Genomic DNA, 12905 nt, shown 5'->3' on the forward strand with positions numbered 1-12905 from the left:
TCATTTCTGCCCCACCCCTGGCAGGTGACTGAGATGTATAGATGGGGCCCCACTTGACTTCTGCCCCTCAGCCCCACCTCATTTCTGCCTGTCAGGCCCTCCTCATTCTGCCCCGTCCCTCCCAGGTAACCAAGCGGTATGGCCCACTGTGTAGGCCTGGCCCCCCATTTCTGCCCTATCCCTCCTAGGTGATCGAGCTATGCCGCCCGCTGGACTCCCGGCTTGAACACGTGGACTTCGAGTTTCTCTTCTCCTCACTCAGCGTCCACCACCTGGTCTGTGTCTTCGCTTCCCTGCTCCTGGAAAGGAGAGTCATCTTTGTGGCTGACAAGCTGAGGTACCAGCCTTCTGCTTCTGTGGGAGTGTTTGAGTGACAGTCAGGTGGGCCTCCCAAAGGCGGCTGTAGGCCAGGTGCCTCCTAGGCCAGGGGCTTCAGCTTGGCCAAGCCATTGTGCACGTCCACAGCACAGGAAGCATGGGGTCTGTGGGGCGCCCCTAGTGTCTGAAATGGGGTGCCTGGCTGTGTGCTAGGGACAGCTAAGTGACCACCCCCTTCAGGCCTACAGAGTTGTTGACTGTGGGGGACAGAGTGTCAGTCCCCGGGCCTTCCAGAACAATGTACCCCAGGGCATAGCATTGAGAACAGAAGTGTGTGTATTCTCTTGTGGTGTGGGGTGGAAATCAGGTCAGGGGTCAGCTGTGTCATTGAGAACAGAAGTGTGTGTATTCTCTTGTGGTGTGGGGCGGAGATCCAGGTCAGGGGTCAGCTGTGTTGGTGCCTTCTGGGGCTCTGAGAGGGAAACGGCGCCAGGCGGCTGCTGGTGGTCCTCACCTGCCTTTGCTGCTTATAGAGCAGACGCATGCGTGTGAGCACATGTGGTGTGAATGTATGAATGCTACTGTGTGTGAGAGCACGTGTGGTATGTGTGCTAAGTGTACGTGGGTGTGCTATGAATGTATGAGTGCTAGCATGGTGACACATGTGTGTGAGAATGTGCATGTGGTTTCTGTGAATGTGTGTTGTCGTGAGTGATGGGGATGTAACGAGCATGTGTATAGTGAGTGTGTTGTGGTGAGTGTATATGATGTGTTTGGTGTGAGTGTGTATGTGTGGTGGGTGTGGCTGGGAGTGTATGTGAGCATGTGTGTGGTATGAGGGTGAGTGTGTTGTATGTGATGTGTGTGGTCTGAGTGTGTGTGGTGGGTGGGCTGGGAGTGTATGTGAGCGTGTGTGTGGTCTGAGTGTATATGTGTGGGGTGTGTGCTCTGAGTGTGAGCGTGTTGTGTGTGCTGTGTGTGGTCTGAGTGTATGTGTGTGGGGTGTGTGCTGTGTGAGCGTGTTATGTGTGCTGTATGTGGTCTGAGTGTATGTGTGTGGGGTGTGTGCTCTGAGTGTGAGCGTGTTGTGTGTGATGTGTGTGGTCTGAGTGTATGTGGGGTGTGTGCTCTGAGTGTGAGTGTGTTGTGTGTGATGTGTGTGGTCTGAGTATATGTGTGTGGGGTGTGAGTGTGTTGTGTGTGCTGTGTGTGGTCTGAGTGTATGGGTGTGGGGTGTGTGCTCTGAGTGTGAGCGTGTTTGTGATGTGTGTGGTCTGGGTGTGTGGGGTGTGAGCGTGTTGTGTGTGATGTGTGTGGTCTGAGTGTATATGTGTGGGGTGTGTGTTCTGAGTGTGAGCTCACTGGCTTAGATTCTCTTCTCTTCCTCTCTGGCTGTTCCACGTAGAGGCTACTGTCCCTGAAGCAGTGTCCGTCCACTAGCTGGGACCAGTTTATGGGGAAATAGCCGTGGGAAATGGCAGGTACTTTGGCCAGGCCGTGGAATCTGACAACCACAGGTTGGGGAGACAGTTGCTGGCTGCCTTTATCTGGCCTGTGGGGGACCCCAGCGTCTGCCATGCCGCCTGGGGAGGCCTATGGGGGACCCTAGCATCCTTCGTGCAGCCCAGCGAGGCCTGTGGGGGGCTCTGGCACACGGCGCCAGCGCTGCCATCCCCTTCACCAGGCCCAGCACTCCACACGGCACTTAGCACAGAGGTTGGAAAGCTGCCTTGTCCTCATGACTCTGTCATTCCATCTCTGTGAGACCAGAGAACGGGACATGCCACAGACTCAGGATGACTGTAGTGTCCAAGGTGGCCCTTCACTCACTGTCCCAGCACCCTCTCACACTCATGACCAGTTTCTTCTTCATGCCTAACGAGGCTGCCCGCTGCAAGAGGAAGGAGCAGGGGACCGTAGCAAACACCGTATGAGTTACTAATGGGGTTTCAAGCTGAGTCAGGAATCTAACGAATTGAGAATACCGTTTCCTCCATTTCCTCTTTGGAGTGGACACTGAGTGTCTGAGGGGTCGGTCAAGCCCAGGTGTGCAGATGGACTGTGGTGGTCGTGGCTTGTTCTGTCGTCATAACAACCCCATAAATATCTGCATGGACCCCTTTCTTCGATCCCTGGTGATAAGTATTTTCTTTTTCAGTTTATTGATTTCAGTTCCCCAAAGTTTTGGCTAAACTTACACACCAGGCTGAATAATCAAGACAGTGCTGTACATAAAGAAATTTGTACAAAAGTATCAGATAGGACACCGTTTTAACAGTTAAGAAATTTCACGTGTATCCCTTTGTAGTGTGTTAACCCATAAGCCTGGTGACAGACTGCTGGCGAATAAAGTAGGACGGGCGGTCAGGTCGTGACAGACACAGGAGTCTGGGCCTTGGCTTTGGCTCATGGTCACTGCCAAACCAGTCCATGTGGCGCTCGCACCTTCATCCCAATGTGTTCTTCTCCTTCGGTTTTAAGCCGTTTCTGAAAGCTGAAGTAGGGGTTCTGCAGCCCTCTGAGAGTCCGTTGTACTCAAGGATGTCTGCATCTCAGAAGAAGAGTGGTCTGTGAATACACCCTCTCGACAGACGAGTTTGTGCAAAGCCACCTTGGAGCTTGAAGACCAAAGTACCAGTGACTCAGAGGTCTGACCAGTCATCAGTGGAGTTGACAGAGTCTGAGATAAACCCAGCAAAGTCCTATGGGAAATACCATTTTAAGAACATCATAGCACCTAAGGCATTCGACTGCTAACCAGAAGGCTAGTGGTTCAAACCCACCAGCGACTCCTCGGAACGAAGACTGGGCGATCTACTTCCATCGTGATAACCACCTCAGAAACCCAAGGAGGGGTCGCTATGAGTCGAATCGACTCAATGGCAGTGAGTTTGAATGTCAGCCTGACTGAATATTAAGAATTAACTACCTGCTCTGGCATCTGAACACCAGACAGATCCCATCCGACCCGGCAGAGCCCCAGCTCGTCCCTAGTGCATCCTGGTTCTTGTCTGGAGTCGGGTCACTGCCCTGCACTGTCTCCTGGGGGCCTCTGGGACGCTTCTGTCCACTCGCTTCTTGGAGGGAGGCGTCCCTATTATTCTGCGCTGTATCCTCTAAGGAGCCCTAGAGCTACAGCGACAGCCGTGAGCCTCCTCACGGCCTCACATGACACTCCTGCTTCCAGCTCCTGACCTCTGCTGCTCTCGTGTTCATGGTTCACAGACATTAAAGCTGGAAGAACATTGCAGAGTACCTTGTCCACTCACCTACTATACAGATGACGCATCTGAGACCGAGGGCGGTCAGGGCTGTGCCAGCCCCACCAGGCGCCCGTGGGTGCTGTGTTCTGTGTCAGCCCTGTGCCGCGTTACTGCAGGGTCTGCGAGTACAGTGCTGAACGTGGTAGCCCTGGTGGAACTCACCTGCCACCAGACGGCAGTTACCTTCCGTCATCCAGGCAGCCCCTGTCCTTGAGCCGATCAGTGCACCAGGAGGAGAGACGCTGAAGGAGATGGAACCCAGGTTCCCAGGTGTCTGGCTGATCGGTGCTTGCCACTGCCTTCCCAGTAGTGTCGTGGAGGAAGCTCCGTCCAGATTCTTGGTGGCCCGTTGACAAGGTGGAAGCCAGCACAGCACGGTAACCCCACGCGTGGCCCTGGGGCTGCAGCACCCAGAGCTCCACCATCTGCTCCAGGAGAACAATGGCAGTCACACACGTTTCCTGACATCTCCGGAACATTCACCTCAGGGACCACAGAGCAAAACCTGGGACCTGACCCGTCTCACCTGTGCCTACCTTTTACCCTGGGACCCAGCCCCTGCGCCTGTACAAAGTGCCCACAGCTGTGGGCACTGGCGTCTCCCACTCCACCCCCTGCGGTGCGAGCTGGCCTCCAGGGCTCTTCCTGACACCCTTCTGCAGCACCGGGAGCAACCAGGCACGTGTGCACCTTATGCCGTGTGTCGAGCTTACCTTGAGAGGCCCTCGGTGTCCCCAGGGACTACCCTCACGTCATCAGCACATGCAGTCATGTATAAGAAAACACTCAAGCTACACCCAAAACACACAAGCTGCAAGCAAAACAGGGCCCTGGTGGCACCGGGGTTAAAGCACTCAGCCGCTGGTCTTTCTCAGCCACCCAGCACCTGCATGAGGGAGACCTGGTGGTCTGTTCCCGTAAAGATGACAGCCTAGTGAGCCCTACAGGGCTGTTTAGCTCTGTCACATGGGACGCCATCAGTCAGAGAGGATACGCCAGCAGCACGTTTGGTTTTGGTTTCTGCCCTGTCAGAGCACCTCTGGCGTAGCCCAGTGCACCTGGGACACACTTACACAGCGGGACCCCTCTAGAACACTCACATTTGGCCCAGGAGCCCGGCCACACAGCCCTCTGCATCCTCATCCCGCTGATGGCCCTTCTCTGTCCCACAGCACCCTGTCCACGTGCTGCCACGCGGTGCTGGCGCTTACCTACCCCTTCACCTGGCAGCACACCTACGTCCCAGTGCTGCCACCCTCCATGATTGACATCGTGTGCTCGCCCACCCCCTTCCTCCTCGGGTTGCTTGCCAGCACGCTGCCGCTGCTCCAGGGACTGCCGCTGGAGGAGGTGAGCACAGGGCAGGGCGCGGGGGACGCTATGTGCCGGCACGCCGACTGGGGCAGGACCTCGGCTGGACCACCAGCTGGGGGAGGTGAGCTGGCAAGCAGGCAGGGGCACCACAGGACACCATGCTACCTGGGCCACCAGCAGCAGTTCCAGAGACTCCGTAAGGGAGGAGGTAGTGTTTCTGTCTCCACTGCTAACGAAGCTGACCCAACTGTGCTCATGAACATTGGCACCCTTCCACATCAGTTACAAAGCCAGCCACCCACATGTCCTCATCTACCAAGTCCCGGGTGCACTGGAACTTTCTGTAATTACTGGGTCACGGTCCCGTTCCCAAATCATGACCCCTCAGTGAGTGGTCAGGAGCTGGGGGCCACCCAGGGTGCCTTACCCCCCAGGTCCTCAGTGCTGCTGTTCTCATGCCTGCCACCTCCCAAAGCCACTCAGCACCAGCTTCAGACTGGGGTCTCCAGTGGGAGCTCCTCTGGTGCCCATGGTCCTAGGACAGCTCAGTCTGGCCCCAGAAAGCCTGAGGAGGGAGGGCCTCCCGCAGTCCCAGCGGGTCTCAAACGTCTACGTACCGTCCTGGCCTGGCGCACAGCGGCTGCTGGGCCTGCCCCTTACAGCAAGCCTTAGGCTCTCCAGTCAGCAAGTCAGGGTCAGGTGAACAGCACTCTGAGCTCCACGCCCTCAGTGCCTCACCTGCCCACCTAGTCCTGGCCCTGGGTCTCGGCGCACCCTGAAGAGGCAGCTGTAACCAGTGCCAGCCGGACTCTGCTTCTCTGCACCCCCGCATGTCCCACTAGGAGGCATGAACCCCTCTTTCCCACAGTGAGAAGTGACAAGGTAGAGTGGGTGGCTGGGAGGGAAGAGCCCTGGGGTCAGGAGTGGGAACAAGTGGAGGGTCCCCACGTCAGCAGCCATACTCTACAGAAGGTCTGAAAGGTCGGCCTCAGTGAGCCTGTGAGTGTGTCCCGCCTGCCGTGTGAGTGTGGGAAGCAAACCGTTGGGGACAGCCCTGCCCCACCTCCTCTCCCCTCACTGTGGCCGCAGTGGTCGTGTCAGAGAACCATCGCTGCGTGCCGGGAAGGACAGGTGGAGGGCCCGCCTCTGTCTGTCCCCAAGGCCGTGGTGATGATAACATTGGTCCTTTTCCCTCTTGTCCTGTAGGTCCTCGTGGTTGACCTGGACAACAACCGGTTCCTCAGGCAGGTGGGTCAGCCTGACTCCTTCTGTGCCCTTCCTCTCTGTTTGGAGCTCACCCATCCGCTCTGGGAGGCTGGGTGGCCCAGCAGCACGGACCTGGGCCGGATGTAGGTGAGGCAGAGGCAGGGGTGGATCCCCATGGATCCTGTCACAAAACACGCTTGTAACATTAGAATCTTTGCCTAGGTTACAGTTCCAAGCACTTGTCTTGTTCAACACGCTTTAGAGAATATTTGATGACAGGGAAACGTTCATGACAGCATATTAAGTGGAAGAAATCAGGATGCAATATTATCTTGCTGCTCTGGGGTTCTTTTTAAGAAAAAAAGGGTATATCATATAAATCTTAAAAAGGTTGGAAGGAAAATGCACCCAAAATGTTGGCCAGTTACCCTGGGCTGGGGGACCACAGGGAGACAGGTGATGAGGAATTTTATGATGTGGGTTTTCTGTCATAAATTGTTTCTGCTGTCAGAGAAAACACTACACTTCTCTTTCCATCATCTGTCAGAGAGGTCTAACTTCTGTCAGATCTTCCAAAAAATAACAGTTTTTGTGGGCATTCCAATAATTGTGTTTGCGCACTGAGCTGTTTGCTGAGGAGCTGGGTGGTGTGGGTGCTTTGTTTTATTGTGGGTGCTGCCCACCTCCACTTTCTGAGGCTCTAGGGCCACAGGGCCCCATGAACTGGGGGGTCTGCCCCAAGGCCCGCCTCTCTGAGGCCCACTTTGCATCACACTGGCCGCCTTGCCCTGGCCATGGTCCCTGGATGAGCCCTACAGGTGGGACCAAAGGAGACATTTCTGAATACCCAGTGAGCATCAGGCACTTCCGAAACAGGGTAACTGCTGCATTCATTCATCACGGTGAGGTAGACAGTGTCACGGTGAACAGTGGCCTCAGCCCCCCCCACACAGCCGGCTGCCCTGGGGTGCACCCACCCGTCCAGTGCGGGAACGGCTGCTCTGCTTCCCAGATGGACGACGAGGACTCCATCCTGCCGCGCAAGCTGCAGGCGGCCCTGGAGCACGTGCTGGAGCGGAGGGACGAGCTGGCTGGCGGGCCGGAGGAGGGCTCCGTGGACGGCAGGCCTGGTGAGTGCGGCCCCCGTGCACTGCGGCCCGCCCCTCCGCAGGGCCCCGCGACTCCGCTCCGGAGCTGCTGGGCTCCACTCTCCAGCGGGTCATGGCGCCCAACCGCGGACCCGGCGGACGTTTCCCACTCCCCCGTTTAGGCCCTGGGACGTTTATTTAAGGGGAAAGAGCTGACTTCATAACAGGGTCACCTGTGACCGCAGACACAGAGCCACTAAGTCGTCTTTCCACACTGGGTGGTCCCAGTGGCTTTCGCCTTCCGGCTCCACGCTTGCTGCTGGGCCCGCCCCCGCCGCCCCAGGCTCCGCCCCCACCGCCCCAGGCCACGCCTTCGCCGCTGAGTGGTCCCTCCACTGGCTTGGCCCCCCCCAATACCACTCCACGCCCAGCCCTCCCCACTGGCCCCGCCCCTCCCCAGGCCCCCAGTCCAGCCCCCTGAATGCGGTGGTGTCCGAGGCTTTCGTGCGCTTCTTCGTGGAGATCGTGGGCCACTACTCGCTGTTCCTGACACCGGGGGAGCGTGAGGAGCGGTCGCTGCAGCGGGAGGCCTTCCGCAAGGCCGTGTCGTCCCGGAGCCAGCGCCGCTTCCTCGAGGTCTTCATGGAGACGCAGACGTTCCGAGGCTTCGTGCAGGAGCGGGCGCTGCGCCGGCAGGACACCAAGGGTGAGCGCCGCGCGGATGGCGGGTCCAGCCCCTCGGGCAGTGGCCCGGGCCAAGTGCCGCAGCAGTGACCACTGCCTGCACCCGTCTTCCCTCCCTCCGCTCTCTGCTGGGCCCCGGTGACCTTCCAGGGGTGCACGAGGGGAGAGGTGGGGGGGGTGGAGAAGCCACCTAGCTCTTGGCTTGCATCACCTCAAGCCCTTTGAGAGTCAAAACACCAGACCTGCTGGTGCCTCTCGGTTAGGGGGACCCCAGAGGGTCTGACAGGCTGGAGGCTTGGTGGGCTCTTAGAAGCCCAACACCCGGTGTCCCCAGAGCCCTTTGCAGAGTAGAGACAGACGTGTGCCAATCTTAGGCAGTTCTGAGCTGTCCTGTCTGAGGGACAGAAGACCATCAGTAAGAGCCTCAAGTGGTAAGACGTACCAGCGGGAGGTCTGCAGGGACCTGACATGTCCACCTACAGATCACCGTTCCATAGAGAGGGGTCCCTGATGGCTTGGTGGTAGCAGTCCCACCTTCTGTGCGGGAGACCCAGGCTCGATTCCCGGCCAGTCACTTGCACGTGGCCCCCACCCCTCGTTGGCGGCCTGCGTGTTGCTGGGATACTGAACGCATTTCGGCAGTTTCCAGGCTAAGACTGAGAAGAAAGGCCTAGTGACCTTTGGGAAATCAGCCGATGAGAACCCTAGTGTGGCTCCCAACAGTCCAGTCCACAACCCGTCGCAAGGGTGGCTTGAGACTGTTGGACATGGGGTCGCCATGAGTTGGGGCGACTGGATGGCCCCAATAACCATTTGAGAGAGGTGGGAATGCTTCCAGGTAACATATAAGGACCCTCAATCCCTGAACCATCACTTGGGGCTGAAGAACTGAGGAACCCAAGAGACAGCTAGGCCAGGCACCATGTTCCCAGGTGGGAAATGGGCTCCCAGGACACTGAATGACGTGGTTGGTGTCTCTCCCACAGAGGAGGCTTGTGGGTGGGAGTGACCAGCAGCTCCTAGAGAGCCAGGGCCGTGTGGCGTGTCCTTAATGCGGGCAGATGCTGGGCAGGTGTTCGTGGACCGAAAATGGGATTTCATGTCCGTGCTACCTTTCCAGAAACTGTTACTGCACAAGCTTGGGCGATCATGAGGGTGACAGGCTGCTCATGAACCTCATGTTCAGAGTGGGTATCTGGGAGCAGGAGGAGGAGACGGACACACTCAGAAGCACTGGAGAGGATGGTTGGGGGCAGGATTCGGGGCCATGAAATCAGACGTACATGAACCGTTGAAGCAGAGTAAAAAAAAGAAAAAACATAAGATTAAAAAAAGCACCAGGGAGGACGCTCCAATGGGCGGGTTCTCGTCCGCAGGTCTGTTTGAGGTCCGAGCCCAGGAGTACCTGGAGACACTCCCCAGTGGCGAGCATGGTGGTGTCAACCGGTTCCTGAAGGGACTAGGTAAAGAGCGTCGGTCCCGGGCCCCAGCCTGGCCGGCACCCTGCACGGGAGCCGGGCCTAAATCACACACCGCGTGGGTGTGCCCACCTTCCTCCCCACGTCCCCCCAGAGGGAGCAGAGAACGCACGCTGCCCCACACCTCTCTGGGCCAGAGGGAGGTCTTGCCAGCTCCGCTGCCCATTGTCTGTTCCCTCTGTCATCCCCTGGCATCTGAATCAGGGAAGCAGCAGGAGGGGGCGGCAGGAAGACTCAGCAGGTGACAGGAGGTGGGGCCGTCCCCAGACCCCTGAGAGTGGGACTGGGAGAACGACAGGACCGTGGTGCCGCTCAGACTGGCTGGAAAAGGAGGGCTGAAGCAGCAGCGAGAGGGGGCTTGGGATGAGGCTGAGGGGCCAGGGACGCTGGGAGGCCTCTGTCCGCCCTGCCTGGCTCTGGGCACGGGCCACTCTCCCTGCTCCGTGTTGCTGTTTTAGAAGCAAACCCTCCTCCACGCCCCGCACTCTTCCTGCCAGACCCCCAAGTCTGCAGAAGGCCACTATCCACGAGGATAGAGCGGTCCCTGCAGAGCCCAGGCCTGAGTTTCGGGGGCCGAGGGCCCAGGCGTCCTGCCACAGCGGGGGTGGAAAGGGTGATGTTCACTGGCTCCTTCACTTGCCTGCTGTAACCGGCTCACTTTCTCTCTTTAGGCAATAAAATGAAATTCCTCCACAAGAAATAGCCCCGCTCAGCCTGAAGGGGAAGCGCCTAACACAACCACGTATCTGCCAGACTCTCTGGGAAGTTGGGTCCGTGGTGGCCCAGGGGCTGAAGGCCGAGGGTGCCAGGCCCCCGTGGGCTGGAGCCTTCCCCGACCCAGCACCTAGGGACGGGGACAGCCCAGGAAGTCCCGCCTCTAGAGGGCACTGGAGGTGGAGCCCTGGACCCAGAAAGTGGTTGACAGTCAAGGGCATGGTTTGGGTTGTAGGGATTTTGTCTTGGTTTTTTAATGTCAGACATTAAAAAACAAGAAGAGTGTTTGGGTTTTCTTTCTGTTACTCTGGGCTCAGCAAGTCTCTCCTGGCCCATTTTGCCTGTTTATCCTACTCTGCTGCGGAGCCAAGAGCAAAGGCAGATGGGAAGAGACACCCCCAGGGTGTTAGAAACCAAGGAGCCCCAGCCCTGGGCAGAACTCGGGGAGGAGGAGGCAGGGGTGGGGGTCGGCGGAGGCCTCTTGCAGCAGGATGACCAGATCCCAGGCTTGGAGGGATGAAGGGCTCTTCTGACTGGCCCACAGTGCCCCCTGGTGGTCGGGTCCATTTCTGTTGTGCACAGACTGCTTTTCCCAGTGAGGCCGTCTCCTCCACATGGTCCCCTCTTGAAGCCACAGAGCCTCTCCTGCCACCTGTGACCTTGGAGGAACACACAGAAGGAGGGGAGCTCCTTGTAAGGCCTGCTCCTGAATGCTCTTGGTACCACTGAGACCCCACCTCAACACAGAAGCCACTACATCGCCCCGTTCCCACGTATACTGTGAAATGCTTCCGTCTCACCCAGCAAACTGCAGAAGGGACAGTCATGCCTGCTGTTAATGACGGGCAGGATCAGAGCTAATGCGCAGCGTGGGCATCAGAGGCAGCTGCCACCGTGCAGCCGAAGCAAGGGTACCAGGGCCTGTCCTGCAGGGAGACGGCGGGGGCGCCACCAGGAACCCTGGCCTCGGCCAGCTTCTCAGCCTTCAGGAAGTTGGGAGCAAGGGCATCTCAGGAAAAGTTAAAGCAAGAGAGAAAGGAGGGGGGAGGCAGACCTCGCCCTGGATTCTCCGTACTTAACTGGAGTCACGACTGGCCTTCCTAAGGTGCACCCGAGACGGCGTGTCCAGTCATGTTTCAGGGGAGAAGACGTGTAGTTCATGTCAGATTCTCAAAGGCTCCCCAAACCCAAACACGGGGTCAGACCAGCCTGTGCGTAAAAATTAGCCTGAGTAGGTGTCTGTAGTGAAAGGAACTCTGATGGGATAGTGGTTAAGCATTTGGCTGCTGACCAAAGGCTGGCAGTTAGAACCCACCAGGAGTTACAGGAGGAAGATGAGGCAGTCTGATTCTGTGAAGATTGACAGCTTTGGAAACCTCGTGGGGCAGTTCCACTCTGTCCTCTCGGGACGCCAGAATTGACTCCATGGCAATGGGTTTGGCTTGGGCTTTCTTTGTTTCTATAAAGATTAGTAACTTTGGAAACCCTGTGGGACAGTTCTCCTCTGTCCTCTAGGGGTGCTGTGAGTTGGAATCAACTTAATAGCAGTGGGTTAACTTTTCGTTGGTGTGTGTGGTTGGGGAACCCCACTGAGAACCTCTGAGGGCGGGGGCCCGGGAATTTGTATGTAACAAGCACCTTGGGTTGGTTCTGTTTATTGATGATAATACTCTATGTATTTCTGTATGTTCCAGAAATAACCACTTTAAATATTTGGGGATACACTTTCATTTCTAACTTATTCCTTGTGTATTGTCTACTTATTCCATCCAAGTAAATAAACACGCACCTTCATTAACATCCCCAATGACTGTGTTATATTCTGTTTTATGTTGTGTTGTTAGGTGCCGTCGACTCATAGCATCCTCATGCACAACAAAACAAAACCCTGCCTGGTCCTGCGTCAGCCCCACGATCCCTGCTGTACCTGAGCCCATCGGCACAGCCACTGGGTCAGGCCATCTTGTTCAGGACCTTCCCCTCTTTGGTTGACCCTCCACCTTACCAAGCATGATACCCTTCTCCAGGGAATGGTCCCTCTGACAACGTGACCAAAGTCGGTGAGACGAAGTCTGTCCCTTCTCTCTTGCAAGGAGCATTCCGGCTGCACTTCCTCCAGGACGGTTCTGTTAGTTCTTTCAGCAGTCCGTGGTACTCAGCATTCTTCGCCAGCACCACAACTCGAAAGCATCAGCTCTTCCTCAGTCTTCCTTATTCATTGCCCGGCTCTACCGCTCACTTTGTTTTATAGATACACTGAACGTTACTTCACCCACGCTTCACTTGTACATGTGCAGGTTATTCCCAGTGTCCCATGTCATAGAGAACGTGGCAGAAACAGCCCTGCCTGGCCTTGGCACTCTGGGTGTGGCCCGTGTGGAGCAGGCTCAGCAGCTGTCAGTGGCTGGTTCGAGGCCACCCCCAGGCACCTGGACGAAGAGCCTCGGGAGCTTTTCCAGAAACGGCCACTGGAAACGACGGGCATGGGTTTGTCACAGGCCTTCTCGTCACGCTGACGCAGTGGTGGGGCTGCCATTTACGGAGCCTTTGCCTTTGCTTCTCACCGCAGTAGGTTCTCCACGTGATCCTTCCTCCTTGGCACCCTTCCCCTTCCTCTTGTCTTTTCAAGCCTTTTTCCTTTACATGGCCGATTGCTCTAAGGGGTGCATCTCCGTAGAGCAGGTGGGGGCATCGCCCTGGGGTAGGTGTTCTGCATGTAGGTCTTTCTGCTGTTGCGCTGAGAGCCAGTCCATGGGAGTGAGTCCATCTCTAGGCCTGAAGGGTAACCTGGGGCCATAATCCCGGGGGTTCCACCAGTCTCTCTCCAACCAGTAATGTGG

At 57.1% G+C, this 12905-nt stretch overlaps 1 protein-coding gene across 1 annotated transcript in view; it reads left to right on the top strand.

Moving 5' to 3' along the window:
- Positions 1 to 10054, top strand: part of DENND2A (DENN domain containing 2A) — a 48896-nt gene extending 38842 nt beyond the window's left edge. The window contains 7 exon segments of the mRNA XM_007952784.1: positions 42 to 337; positions 4754 to 4931; positions 6102 to 6143; positions 7114 to 7231; positions 7650 to 7895; positions 9250 to 9336; positions 10023 to 10054. Coding sequence (XP_007950975.1) covers positions 42 to 337; positions 4754 to 4931; positions 6102 to 6143; positions 7114 to 7231; positions 7650 to 7895; positions 9250 to 9336; positions 10023 to 10054 — 999 coding nt within the window.
- Positions 10055 to 12905: the final 2851 nt, after the last annotated feature.

This window comes from Orycteropus afer, unplaced genomic scaffold (genome assembly GCF_000298275.1).
Source record: "Orycteropus afer afer isolate SDZICR_OR568_19922 unplaced genomic scaffold, OryAfe1.0 scaffold00358, whole genome shotgun sequence".
Lineage (NCBI taxonomy): Eukaryota > Metazoa > Chordata > Mammalia > Tubulidentata > Orycteropodidae > Orycteropus > Orycteropus afer.